This window comes from Anopheles darlingi, chromosome 2 (assembly GCF_943734745.1).
Source record: "Anopheles darlingi chromosome 2, idAnoDarlMG_H_01, whole genome shotgun sequence".
NCBI classification, from domain to species: Eukaryota; Metazoa; Arthropoda; class Insecta; order Diptera; family Culicidae; genus Anopheles; species Anopheles darlingi.
The window spans coordinates 19947883-19959591 of record NC_064874.1 but is presented as its reverse complement, the minus strand read 5'-3'; the positions used below and the strand labels follow the sequence as shown (position 1 = coordinate 19959591).

Genomic DNA, 11709 nt, shown 5'->3' with positions numbered 1-11709 from the left:
AACGAGTTAATATCCGAGTTGCGTAATTAAAGTAAATGGATATTTATTCGAAAAGGAGTGGCGAATGATTAGTACAATTGATAATACGAGATCGTTATGTGTTAAAAGCCGGGCAGATTCGACCGAATGCCGGCAATCTCCGTTTTCGAAAGGGGCTTCAAATCGAATCCCCGAAGTGGTCGCTCATGTTCCAGATCACGTTGCCGGGTGACGAGCTCTTTTTGCTCTCCCCGTAATCGCTCAATATCTTCCTCTGTCGTGCGCTGGTCTTTACGCAACAACTCGATGGCCTCCTGGCGATTCTGCTTCACCAGCATCGAGCCGATCGTGATCCAAAGGCGTTGCGGTTGCTTTCCCTCGGGAAAGTGTTGCTCAATGTAACGCAAAGCTTCGCGCGTATCCTGGCGACGTTTGTCCAGCTGGACCAGCTCCTGCTTGTTGGCAAGGATCCGGTCAGCCACACGCTCGGTTTCCACCAGGATTTCCATCAGCTTTTGCTGATCAGTGGCCGCCATCGTACGGTGATTACGGCGGCTACTGCGATCCAGCAACTCTCTATTTACACCAAAAAGCCTGACAGCCGCTTCACCGTGCGCTGCCTACAAAAGCAACAAGCAACATTAATGACCAAAATCAAAAGAATTTAACTACAATCGAGACTAAGCGATTCTTTCCAGCCGCCCCGGGCAGACAGATAATCCCGGTGGCATCCGCGCTCACCCCACGTTACGTAATGTGCACATGGGTGCGTGCACGCGCTCATCGTTCCGGCGAATCGCCCTTCCGGGCGTTTGGAGCCGGAAATTTGATTTATCTATACAGAAACGTTCCATAATATCTTGTTTGATTGCAAACTAAGTTCATGGTTACTATCCGGCAAACCACAGGCCGGGTTACAGACCCGGCACACGAAAACGAGGGGATGATGAAATCTTCTGGAAAACTCGAGAATCGCACCAGCGCCGGCTAAGCGCAAGAAGCACCTAACCTAAAACAAGTACAAATCTATCCACAAAATCCACCGATCCGATATTTTCTGGAGCTCTAGGACCCTAACTAAACACTTTTGGAACTATTTTCGCAGCAAAATTACTCACCTTTTTGTGAAAGTTTGAACTTTTCCGAGGAGCTCCAGCGAAACGATCCGCTTGAAAAAAACTTTTTTTCTTCCTATTTTTTTATTTTCAACAATTTCTTCGTCGTTTACATCACCGCGGTTTTAGGAGTCGGCAGATGCGATTTTCGTTTTTTGAATCCTGCGACTCCTGGAACCACTGTATGAGTTGTTGAAGCAGAGTAATTAAATTTTTAATACTTTTGCATTTAATGTTTTTAGAATAATGCTACGGAAAGTAATGTTTATCCTAAAATCGTTGTGCGAAATATCGAAGTGGGGTCATAAACACGCCTAGCAGCGGTGCTTGTATTGGTAGTGCAACAAACATTTTCTTGCTAAATTTCGAAATAATTTGCTTGATTTAAATTGTTACGAATTTTCTATTTTTTTAAATCCACCTCAACCGATTTACATAACTTTAGGGGTTACGCATTTAAAAGTTTTGCCGTTGAATAACCGATACACTAAGCCGGATGAACGATTGATGATTAACTTTACGATAAAAACATTCATCATCAGCATGTTTTCATCAATTCGACATGCAAGAACAACTCGAAGACTTTTCCTACGAGGAAATCGAGGTTTTCCGGGTTGTAAAACTTTTAAATTCCGGGCTTTTATATTTTGCTGAATGCTGAATTCAACTCGTGAGTGAGAAAAAACACACAAAAAGCGCCTCGGCAGACGTCACGCCGAAGCTCCGCGATTCCTTTAAAAATTAAATGCCCAACGACCTTTGCTCTCCCTCTCTCATCGCGCGAACATTTCATTCATAAAGGTCGGTCGCTCTCGATCAATGAACTAGCGACAACGGTTTTTCTCCGAATCGCGCCAGTTCCGCCAATGATCGATCCATTCATAAACATCAGCTGTGACCGGAAAAGGTGTTAAAGGGACTGTGCTCGCTGTAATCATACGAATTTAAAACGTGCTTGATTGGTGTTTGTTTGAATAAAATTTGGGAAAATGTTGCGAATCAGTAAGGAAACGTTCGACGAAATTCAGGCGTTCCGTGAACATGGAATGGATCCGGTGCAAGAGGGTAGACTGGTGAAATCGAAGCTAACGAATCTGCTAGTGTGGCAGCGTACCGTGATGCCCGATATTGTCGCGGAGTTCTACCACTGCCAGGAAGTCCGTTCCTTCCCACCATCATCCGGTACTTCAACCATGATCGACGCGGCTGAGCTACAGAGATTGGCCACTATCTGGCATTATTTTTCCAGCATGAAAACTGAGGAAGAGACGCCCTTTATGAAGCAGCTTGGCCACGGGTAGGTGGATGGTGCCAGTGGAAAGTTGTGACATCGGGAAATGTGGATTGTGTGTGCTACAACGTGGTTTTGTGATCTTTTGCAGTGTTTCGGGATCCAGCCGTGATTGCAACTTCCAATCCGAACAAACGTTGCCACTCTACTCCACGCAAGCTAGTTGCGGCATGCCGATGTTCTGCCACTTCTGCCATGAGTATGGTCATTCAACGTGCGTGTCCCCGCGACGGTTTGTCGGGCGCAAGAATTACTCTTATTCCTATTTTCTCTCGTACCTTTTAGTGATTGCTGTGCAAATGCTGTTTCAGCAGAGATGATCGTGCTGTTTGCTGGACAGAGTCTGCAAGTGCAACGCGCCCTACTGTCGTTCTTGCAGTAAAATGCTGCTGCTGATGCTGCGCGCCACTTTTCCATTACTTGACGATTTAAACAAAATCATCGAAACTTTCCAATTTTTCTTTTGATTTTGCAGAGCAATATCTGTATTTGTGTTCCTTTCTATTAATATCCTAATAATACTTATTGAAATTCTATTAATATTAATTGAATTAAAACATCGGCAAGCTTTCGATACAATCAAAAGCATAGTACAGGGTGAGGTGACTGTTTGAAAACAATTTTCTACTTCCCTTTACAAACTATTTATTCGAGGACTAGAAGTCCACATAGGCTACAATGCTGTTCGATCGAGCACCTGAGGAAGTTCTTTATACAATTTATTTATTGTATTATTTTTTAAGTAATTATTGCTACTACAAGATACGCATTAAATAGGAAAAGGTAGCCCTTGAGAATAGGTAATCAAAGCACTCTACTTTGTAAAACATATTGTACTCTCCTTCTTAAAAAACAAAATCAATAAATCGTATATTAGCGAAGTATTAGTTGCTGCCTGCTTGCTATATTGGAATGAACTGGGGATGTGGGTATGGGAGAATAAATGTGCAACAATTAACACCTAGTTCTAACGGTACAATTGCAACCTGCACATGCACCAGTTGCTTCTGCTTTCAGAATGCGGTTCAACGTGGCATTTACGTGTGGTTTAACGTTTTTAGTTTAGTCGGAAAGTGATACTTAACTGAGAAACATTGCCCCAAACAGGTGCAACACATTACTCGTTTGTGTCATAATGTGGCAACTACGTTCTGTTCTACCAACTACCATTGGAGCGATACTATTGGCGATGCTCTCGTACAGCATGGGGACGGATATGGACGTAGCTCGAGAACGTGCAGAACGAGCTGCTCTAGTGTTTACTCGCGGTGGATCTATGGGGGTTAGGCTTTGCATCGAGCTATATGTAAAAGATCACGGGTGTTAAACAGCTAAACTAAGTGCAATTTTGTTCTTCAAAATCTTATAGTATCTGCTGGCCATAGCCATTCCACTGCTGGTGCCGGGTCGTAACATCTATCTGTCACATAATTTTGAGGCCAACTATGGAGTGCCGACGAACGAAACACAATACTTCCAGTGGTATCAGCGTTTTAAGGATAACAACTTTAATCTCACTGAAGCGATCGCCACTAGCCGCCATGAGCGTCGTGCGCGAAATGTGCGAGGCTTCACCAGAAGCTATTTCTATGGTCAGCTTCTCGAGCGAATGGAGCTGTATGGGTTAAACGGAACCGGTTGTATGCTGCGGATCATCTGTGAGATACGTGAGACACCTGTCGAGGAGCATAATGGTGTGTTTGGAGATGTGCTCGGGGTGATCTTAAGGTAAGAGTCTAGATGAATTCCTTTCGAGGCTCGAGAAGAAAATATTTTTCATTATGTTTCGTCTTTAATATCTGCTCTTAGTCCATCATCGTCCATGGATGAAGACTTACCGGTGATGTACTATGAGGCGGAATCGAATGGTGCTAATGAGGGATGCGAAGCATACCGTGATTTCTGTGCCACTGACTTACTCGGATTTGTGTCGACGCTGCTGTAGCTACGATCTGTTTTTCTGTCACGACATCCGTTCATCTCGCTGCTACTCGCTCTCTCGAAATAGTTAATTAAATCACACTCTACTCTCTCGGCATCAAGCGTTTTCGTTTGTCTTTTCTGATCAACTCCGAATTTCGTTTTAAGATGGATTGGGCCTAGTATCAACGACGACTCCAGCGTGACAAGATGGTAAACCGTCATCCATTCCTAGCTGTTCTAGCACTTTTCCTAGCAATTTTAGTGACTTGCAATGGTGAAACGGGCCAGCATGATGTCGCTAAGAGTCGCCAGAAGCGAATCGTGTTCCCTCTCAACGCTGCCATGGGAGTAAGCATTGAGCTAGCTAAATTAAAGTAATAAAACACGAGCACTAACTCCTCTTATTCGCTAGATCATTTTTGCAATCGCGCTTCCGCTTGGGATACCGGATCGCAACATTTTCGTTTCGTACAACTTCGAGGGCAACTACAACAATCCTGCCGATGCCAATATATTCTCCGAAGGATTTGCCAATTATGTGAGCACCAAACCTGCGGAACTCCGTCAGTTGCACATAAATCTATCCATAGCTGTGTATTTCGCAATCAGATTAAAGGCGTAGTGGAACCCTTAACGGCCCCTTCGCGACCAGTGGAGGACTATGGTATACGAAGAAGAAGTGTTTCAAAAAGTCAGAGAACAGCCTATCGGCCTCAAATTACTCGAAAACATATCTACAGGATGCTGCTGAAACACTTTCAAAGGTAAGCATGTTTTCAAAGCGACACTTCATGGGCTCTCATAGCTATTAATTTGCTACTTTTTTTTAGTCAAAATTTCAATGGGACGGCATGCCTACAAAGGATCATCTGTGAAGCTGCGTTGCATCCGTTCGATGAGCCGAACGGATTGGTCGGTGATTTGACACAGATAATATTGAGGTGAGAGAAGACAGCCCAGAAACCGAATCAAATGTTATATTAAAACGATTCTCGTCTGTCTAGCCCCTCGATATCAAGGGATGAGAACATACCCAAGGAGTACCTAGTCGCGGAAGTGATGGGAAGCAATGGCTCGTGTGCCCAGTATCAAACCGGATGCCCAAAGGATCCGTTGAGCTATATTAGCTTTTTGAAATAAAGTTCATTTGTGAAAGTTTGATATTCTGTTCTATAATAGATCCGGTGTTCTAAAATAAAGCTATAAATAAAAACAATCCGAGTATAGCTTTCCAAGTTGTTTGTTAGTTTGGACGTACGGCTTAGTATGAAACTGGATTTGTTGAAAGTACTAATTAACGTCTCCTAAGACACAAGCTTCTCTTTCTATTGCTTTCATTCTGACACCAGATCCAGATCGCTCGTTTGTTGCTGACCACGAAAATCAGAGCAGCTCTAAATTAGGACAAGAGCTGCACCGATAAGACCGGGAGTGAAAGGTGTCCAAATTCATCTACCGAATAGATTTAATTAGAACAATTTCACTGTTCAGCCAAGATAGAGGGAATGCCCAGATACCAGATTCGGTTGATCTCATGCCATCATCAGTTGCAAGTGATCTTCCCTCGAGACGCGATGTCATTACAGACCTGCGTGGCCGTGGTACTCTTGCTAATGGCGTTTCCATCGGATGCCACACAAAATGTCTCCGATGACGTGGAAGAAGGTCGATTCCTGGTCCGTGGTAAACCTGTGCTGGTATATCCTCTGACGGCCCCGTCCCGTCATCAGCTCATCGTTGGGATTGGTGTTCCGGTGCAGGAAATACCGCACTCGGTCGTGTTCGGTTGGGTTTTGAAGGCTCAGTATTATCTGCCCTCTAAACCCGGTGACTACGAACCGGTCAATGTGGAGAACTGGAACGATAGCCGTCGAGCATTTCCGGAACCACGAGCTCGCCGTGCGGTGGAACGGTACGAAGTGGATAATGTGTCGATCCGTGTGGAACCGCTGCAGCCATCGGAACCTGCCAAGCAACAGGACGATGGATTCGATGATGATCTGCTCATGGATGATGCTGATGAGTTTACTGGGGCGGATGAAAGTAAAGCAACCGATGGTGATACTAAGGCGAGTGAAGCAGAAGAGCACTCTTCCGGCACACCGGAACCGGGATGCAATGCCGAGCAGAGTAGATGGTCGGTATACCGTGCCATCGAAACGATGAGTGAGGGTTATGGCTTTGGAGGAAGGCCCTGTATGCTGCGGACCATCTGTGAGGCTGCCGAGGCTCAATTTACGCACACTGGCGGAGTGTTTGCTGAGCTGCTGCATGTTATGTTGAGGTAAGTGGTTCAGATTGTAAACTGTAATGATCATTGTTTTACAAACCGTCCATCCGCTCCTGCTGCTTTCCAGTCCCTCGTCTACCAATGAACCGACGTCAGACCATCGTGACAACGAGTATTTTCGAGCTGAACAATTGGGTCGCTCTGGGGCACCGTGTGCTACAATCTTCCGGGAGTGCTCCACTTCCCTGCTGGATATGTTCTCGGGCATACACGATAGCCCATTCCGAACGGGTGCGTCATCGTTCGGTGTACCTCAGCCCAGTTTCCTGCATCCAGCGATGCGATGATCGGACGGAATGGATTCTAGGTCATTATCCACAGAACTTTCACTTCGCTCTTCTATCTCACACCTTGTTAGTGGTTAAGTATCATTTGTAGACCAATAAAATGTATAAATAGTCAAATAGTATCCGTCTGCCTTACGGTTGGCCTCGTCAAGGGGTCGATAATGGGGTCGGTTTCCCGCGGGTTACCTATTTACGGGGTTTCAAGCTCGCTAGAATGAAGGTGATAACCGAGTCTGACATGTACATGTTATTATTGGGCCGCACAAAGGTACAGAGGTTGCAGTACTGTCGATGGCAAGCCTCTGCTTCATTTCGATTTAACAAAGTAGCGCTAGCGGGCGCGAGTCTTGTGTGCAACAGAACGGAGAGAAGCCGAAATGTCAGCTGAGTGTGCGTTCCGTGTGTTTGGCCTGCTGTTGGCCATCATCGCACTGTTGCCAACCACGCGATCCGACTTTATACCGTGGTTAATCGTTCCTGAAACCGCACCTACCCGTCATCAGTTGATTAGTGGCATCGGTATACCGGTCGGTACACCGGAATCCATCACCAGCGGATGGGTCATTAAGGCCCAGTACTTCCTGCCGACCAAGGTTGACGATCTGAAGCCTGAGTTGTGGGAAAACTGGAACGATAGTCGGCGTGCGCTGGCGAAGAGGGATCTGGCGGTTCCTCTTACCCAGCTGCCCAGTCTAGCGCCACACCATGAACATTATGATGCGGATAACGTAGTGGTTCGGGAGGAGAAGCTTCCGGATGAGCACGCTAGTGATGGGGACGAGTTTGACGATGGTGATGATGGCTACTGGATCGATGAGGAGGATGAACAGCTTCGAAAGGATTCAGCATCGATACCTGTGCCAAATGAACTCGATCCAAAGGTACTGGAGGGATACAGTGCAGAGCAGTCACGCTGGACCTCGTACAAGGCGATGGAGAAACTGGGCGAAAACTATGGACTCGCTGGCCGTCCGTGTGTTTTGCGCAGTGTCTGCGAGGCAGCCGCGGCACAGTTCACTCACACCGGGGGCATATTTGCCGAGTTGCTTCACATCGTTTTCACGTAAGTAGAGGATCCTTACGAAGCTCTTAAGAATAGCAAACGATTTACGCAGACTCTTTCCTCATCACAGGCCATCCAGTACTAGTGAGCCAGTGTCGGAGCACCGCGATAATGAGTACTTTCGGGCGGAACAACTTGGCCGTTCAGGGGCACCCTGCGAGCGACTGTTTCCAGAGTGTGTCCATTCGCTGCTAGATATCTTCACAGGGGTGCACGATCCGGTCACGAACAGCATGCGACTCCTGCACGATGAGGTCAAAGCATATCTCATGAGAAAGTGAAGCTGTTGCGAGGAGTCTTCAACGTTGAAAAACGGGTGAACTAATTGCTAATTTCCTAGTCATATTGCGGGTATACTTATTTAAAGTTTATTGATGAAATAGCGTAAAATGTGTGTATTTAAAAAAATATTTCATTCTCAAATAATAGTTCTATAATCTACCTAAAGAAGTAACATATTCTATAATTATACTGTTAGTGCTTGTTAATACACTCCTTATTTGTTGTGGTTCATAGTGCAAGTAAAATTGATTTGTTTAATAAAATAATTGGTAAATTAAAATTTATTGCATCATTCACATAAATCAAAATCACAAGAACCTACTGATTGCTTCTAGAGGATCCTTCGGGCAATACTTTCGGTACTTGCGACAATTACGCTGGGCTCCTAATTCTTCGGCATGATAAAACTCTCCAGGAAGCTTCTCATACTGTGTGCTTGACGGTCTGGAAATGAAACGCGAGCGTGGTTAGTACGGGCTTAAGTAATTTTACCTCGAACACGCTTACGTGAATAGAAGCTGCATGATATCACCAAAGACACCGTTGCCCTCGTGCACTGGCCAGCTCGCAAGCTCACAGATCATACGCAGGATACACTTTTTACCATCGAACCCGTACCGGGTTAGGTTGAGCTCGATCATACGGTATAGCTTTTTTCGTGTAAACCGGGATGGAGTAGGATGCACGGGCCGTAACTCTCGCCGCACACGATCTCGGGCCTCCCCTTCGGGGGCGTTAATCTGATCGTTGTCACCTTTCTTCAGTATTCCTTGCGTATAATCCGTACTTTCGATCGGCATACCGTAGTTGGCCTCAAAGTTGTAGGCCACAAAAATGTTGCGTCCCGTAATCAGCAGTGGCACCGAGAGGGCAATCAAGATCTAACGATGAAGAGAAACCGTGTAGAACGAATTGGTTCGTACTTCAAAGGAAAACAGACTTACTCCTGTGGCACTGTTGAAGGTGAAAACAAGTGATCGCTTTTGACGATCACCACTGTCCTCCGGCTGCTGCAGCTCGGTGGAATTTGCATGACCGATACCCAGCACTACTGATAATAGCAAGTATCGAATAATCCAAACACTCTGTGAAGTCATATCGAACCGTAGCACTATTAACGTATGCGTTTTCAGTAGACTCTAGCAGACTGATGGTAATCGACATGCAGGCCCTGCTCGTTACCTCGTTACCGGTACATTCTGTAATCCTTTTCTTCGGTTCTTACCATAAGACGAGCCAACCAGTGCTGTACCAGCTCTAATGTGATTCGATCGAAAATTAACGCCTCATACAAATCACAACTACCTCGGCTGGATGGTTAGGTCCCTAGGGAGAGAGTTGATAATTTTGCCACTTTTTCCAGTGAACCAAATCGCTGACCAACTTTTGGAAGCCCTGAGCGTTCCTGCGTTGAACGAGCTTCCTCTGGGTGGTAGAACAGCGTGGCCCACTTCTTCTGCAAGGAGAGATTGGCTTTGGCACTCGAATCCATCGAACTCGACTGAAGTGTCCGCGTTGTAATAATCAAAGAAGCAACTGATATCGGGTGTCTCCAAATGCTTAATGATGACTGATCGTGGGAGTAGATCAACGTCTATGTTAAAAACTGTTGATTGCGACCACCTGCGAACTGTTTACTCGATCACCCAAGAAGTGTTAATTGGCTCCAATAGTAAACTTTGCTTTTTAACAATAAACCACACAAACACCACAGCTTCAGCAAGTAGCTTGCTCAAATTAATGATCTGAATACGAGAGGTTATTACCTTTTTTGAGTCGATGGTTAGTTGAGTAGAAGCAGGTAATTTCGTTTGCTCAGCTTAGCTTAAGGTCGAAGTACGGCGATGGACATCTGTTCACATGAAACCATGCCTTGGACGCAATCACATGTCGTACAGATCGTCAAAGTGTCTCATGTGCTTTGCAAACCATCGATCATGGATCGAGACCCATTTTATTGAGCTATAAAGGATTCTTCTCACTTTCAGTATGGGGTTTCAAGCTATTAGTGGAATTTTATTTTATTTAACCTATCGATCTTTCTATTTTTCAACTATTGTTACTCACTCTGATTGCCAGTTGGATTAAGAATAGTAATAAGCAGCTGTGAGTTAGATGCAATAAAATTCAAATGAAGCTTCGTATCCCATGGATTACGTTAATGATTCGTCCGGTTTGGTCAAGTAATGTTTTATTTTATTTTTTATAACACAAATCCTTGTAGATTCAAGTTTGTTGTACTCTTTCGCTTCTTTTCATCAGTGATTAACGTGCAAATATCATAAGTATGACTGCCCTGAGTTATGATAGAGAATGTAATAAGAGAATGTTTTGTTGTATCGTTGTCACTGACCACCCAACACGATGCTCACTAAATCCATCGGATTGTTCGGACAGTGTGCTTGGTATTTGGTACAATTTCTTTGCTCCAGTCCCAACTGTTCGGCGCGCTCGAATTCTCCCGGCAATTGCTCATCCTTCGACAGTGAGGGCCTAATCGGAAATGAAAGAGTCCATTAATCGCGGATTTCAGTCACATGCCACGTGGCCTTTCCGGGAAAAAATAAAACTTACGTGAATAGTAGTTGCAGAAGGTCCCCGAACACACCATTCGCATGATGCATCGGGTCCTGGGCCAAATCGCAGATCATTCGCAGAATGCACCGTTTGCCCGCGTACCCGAATCGCTCCAGATTCAGTTCGATCATACGATACACCTTCTTCCTCGTTATACTTGACCGTTTCTGGGCTAACAGCGGTTGCATCGAGTGCTGGTCCGGTTGATTACGGTTTACGGAACGCAACTGTCTTGATGTAGGCTCATGGATCTGATCGTTGTCGCCTTTCTTCAGAATGCCCTGAGTAAAGTCTGTCGACTCGGTCGGCATGTTGTAGTTCGCCTCGAAGTTGTACGAAAAGAAGATGTTTCTTCCGGTGACCATAAGGGGAATGGAGAGAGCAATCAGGATCTGTAACGCGGATGGAAGGTTGGCCACAATTTGACTTTGTTGCAAGACGGCTCCATACTTACCCCAGAGCAACTGTTGTAGGTGTAGACAAGCGAGCGTTTCGAGCGCTCCTGAGAATCCGATGGTACCGCTACGATGGTACCGGTGTCATTGATTGTGCTAAGTCCGTAAACCATCTGTGCCATGATGCAGCAATACAGCAGCGCCAGACCACCAACCAGCGATCGATTATTCTCCGCCAATACCTTCATCGTCGACGTGCTTCATACTAATGATGGGGATGAGAGCGATGTTTTCGGATTGGGAGCCAGCTTCGAGAACGCGAGCTGGGTCAATGCACTGGCTCCGGACATCTGGTGTCAGATAGTATTCAGTTCATATTTACTGAAGCCGTGGTGTACGTGTGCAGTGCTATTGTGCATTAATTTTCACCTGACGTCAAGCGGTACGGCCTCATTTAATGGATCACGGATCATCCGTTGAGCTGGCGGATCCGGTTGAGCCGGTGTT

At 45.5% G+C, this 11709-nt stretch overlaps 8 protein-coding genes across 8 annotated transcripts in view; 4 read left to right on the top strand and 4 right to left on the bottom strand.

Moving 5' to 3' along the window:
* On the bottom strand, positions 1-1160 carry LOC125948947 (p53 and DNA damage-regulated protein 1). The gene is made up of 2 exons (XM_049675508.1): positions 1098-1160; positions 1-599 (listed from the first exon to the last, which is right to left on the bottom strand). The coding sequence occupies exon 2, from the start codon at positions 513-515 to the stop codon at positions 102-104; it is 414 nt and encodes a 137-aa protein (XP_049531465.1). The 5' UTR covers positions 516-599; positions 1098-1160; the 3' UTR covers positions 1-101.
* LOC125948860 (heat shock protein 60A-like) overlaps positions 1-1239 on the bottom strand; it is a 4471-nt gene extending 3232 nt beyond the window's left edge. Inside the window, exon 1 of the mRNA XM_049675351.1 lies at positions 1098-1239. The gene's annotated coding sequence lies outside the window, so the exon portion shown is untranslated. The remainder of the gene's footprint in view (positions 1-1097) is intronic.
* Positions 1240-2040: 801 nt separating this feature from the next.
* On the top strand, positions 2041-2819 carry LOC125948937 (uncharacterized). Its single transcript, XM_049675499.1, has 3 exons — positions 2041-2391; positions 2477-2599; positions 2671-2819. The coding sequence occupies exons 1-3, from the start codon at positions 2084-2086 to the stop codon at positions 2765-2767; spliced, it is 528 nt and encodes a 175-aa protein (XP_049531456.1). The 5' UTR covers positions 2041-2083; the 3' UTR covers positions 2768-2819.
* Positions 2820-3491: 672 nt separating this feature from the next.
* LOC125951967 (uncharacterized) lies at positions 3492-4330 on the top strand. Its single transcript, XM_049681125.1, has 3 exons — positions 3492-3667; positions 3755-4113; positions 4195-4330. The coding sequence occupies exons 1-3, from the start codon at positions 3521-3523 to the stop codon at positions 4328-4330; spliced, it is 642 nt and encodes a 213-aa protein (XP_049537082.1). The 5' UTR covers positions 3492-3520.
* A 185-nt stretch (positions 4331-4515) lies between these two features.
* Positions 4516-6885, top strand: LOC125951966 (uncharacterized). Its single transcript, XM_049681124.1, has 8 exons — positions 4516-4656; positions 4721-4846; positions 4918-5072; positions 5139-5249; positions 5313-5420; positions 5658-5670; positions 6039-6592; positions 6666-6885. The coding sequence occupies exons 1-8, from the start codon at positions 4516-4518 to the stop codon at positions 6883-6885; spliced, it is 1428 nt and encodes a 475-aa protein (XP_049537081.1).
* Positions 6886-7262: 377 nt separating this feature from the next.
* On the top strand, positions 7263-8229 carry LOC125951963 (uncharacterized). The gene is made up of 2 exons (XM_049681119.1): positions 7263-7948; positions 8019-8229. Exons 1-2 carry the CDS (start codon positions 7263-7265, stop codon positions 8227-8229), a joined length of 897 nt encoding a protein of 298 aa, XP_049537076.1.
* A 309-nt stretch (positions 8230-8538) lies between these two features.
* Positions 8539-9327, bottom strand: LOC125951961 (uncharacterized). The gene is made up of 3 exons (XM_049681116.1): positions 9175-9327; positions 8738-9111; positions 8539-8674 (listed from the first exon to the last, which is right to left on the bottom strand). Exons 1-3 carry the CDS (start codon positions 9325-9327, stop codon positions 8539-8541), a joined length of 663 nt encoding a protein of 220 aa, XP_049537073.1.
* Positions 9328-10575: 1248 nt separating this feature from the next.
* LOC125951958 (uncharacterized) lies at positions 10576-11450 on the bottom strand. Its single transcript, XM_049681114.1, has 3 exons — positions 11262-11450; positions 10805-11199; positions 10576-10723 (listed from the first exon to the last, which is right to left on the bottom strand). The coding sequence occupies exons 1-3, from the start codon at positions 11448-11450 to the stop codon at positions 10576-10578; spliced, it is 732 nt and encodes a 243-aa protein (XP_049537071.1).
* Between the last annotated feature and the right edge of the window lie 259 nt (positions 11451-11709).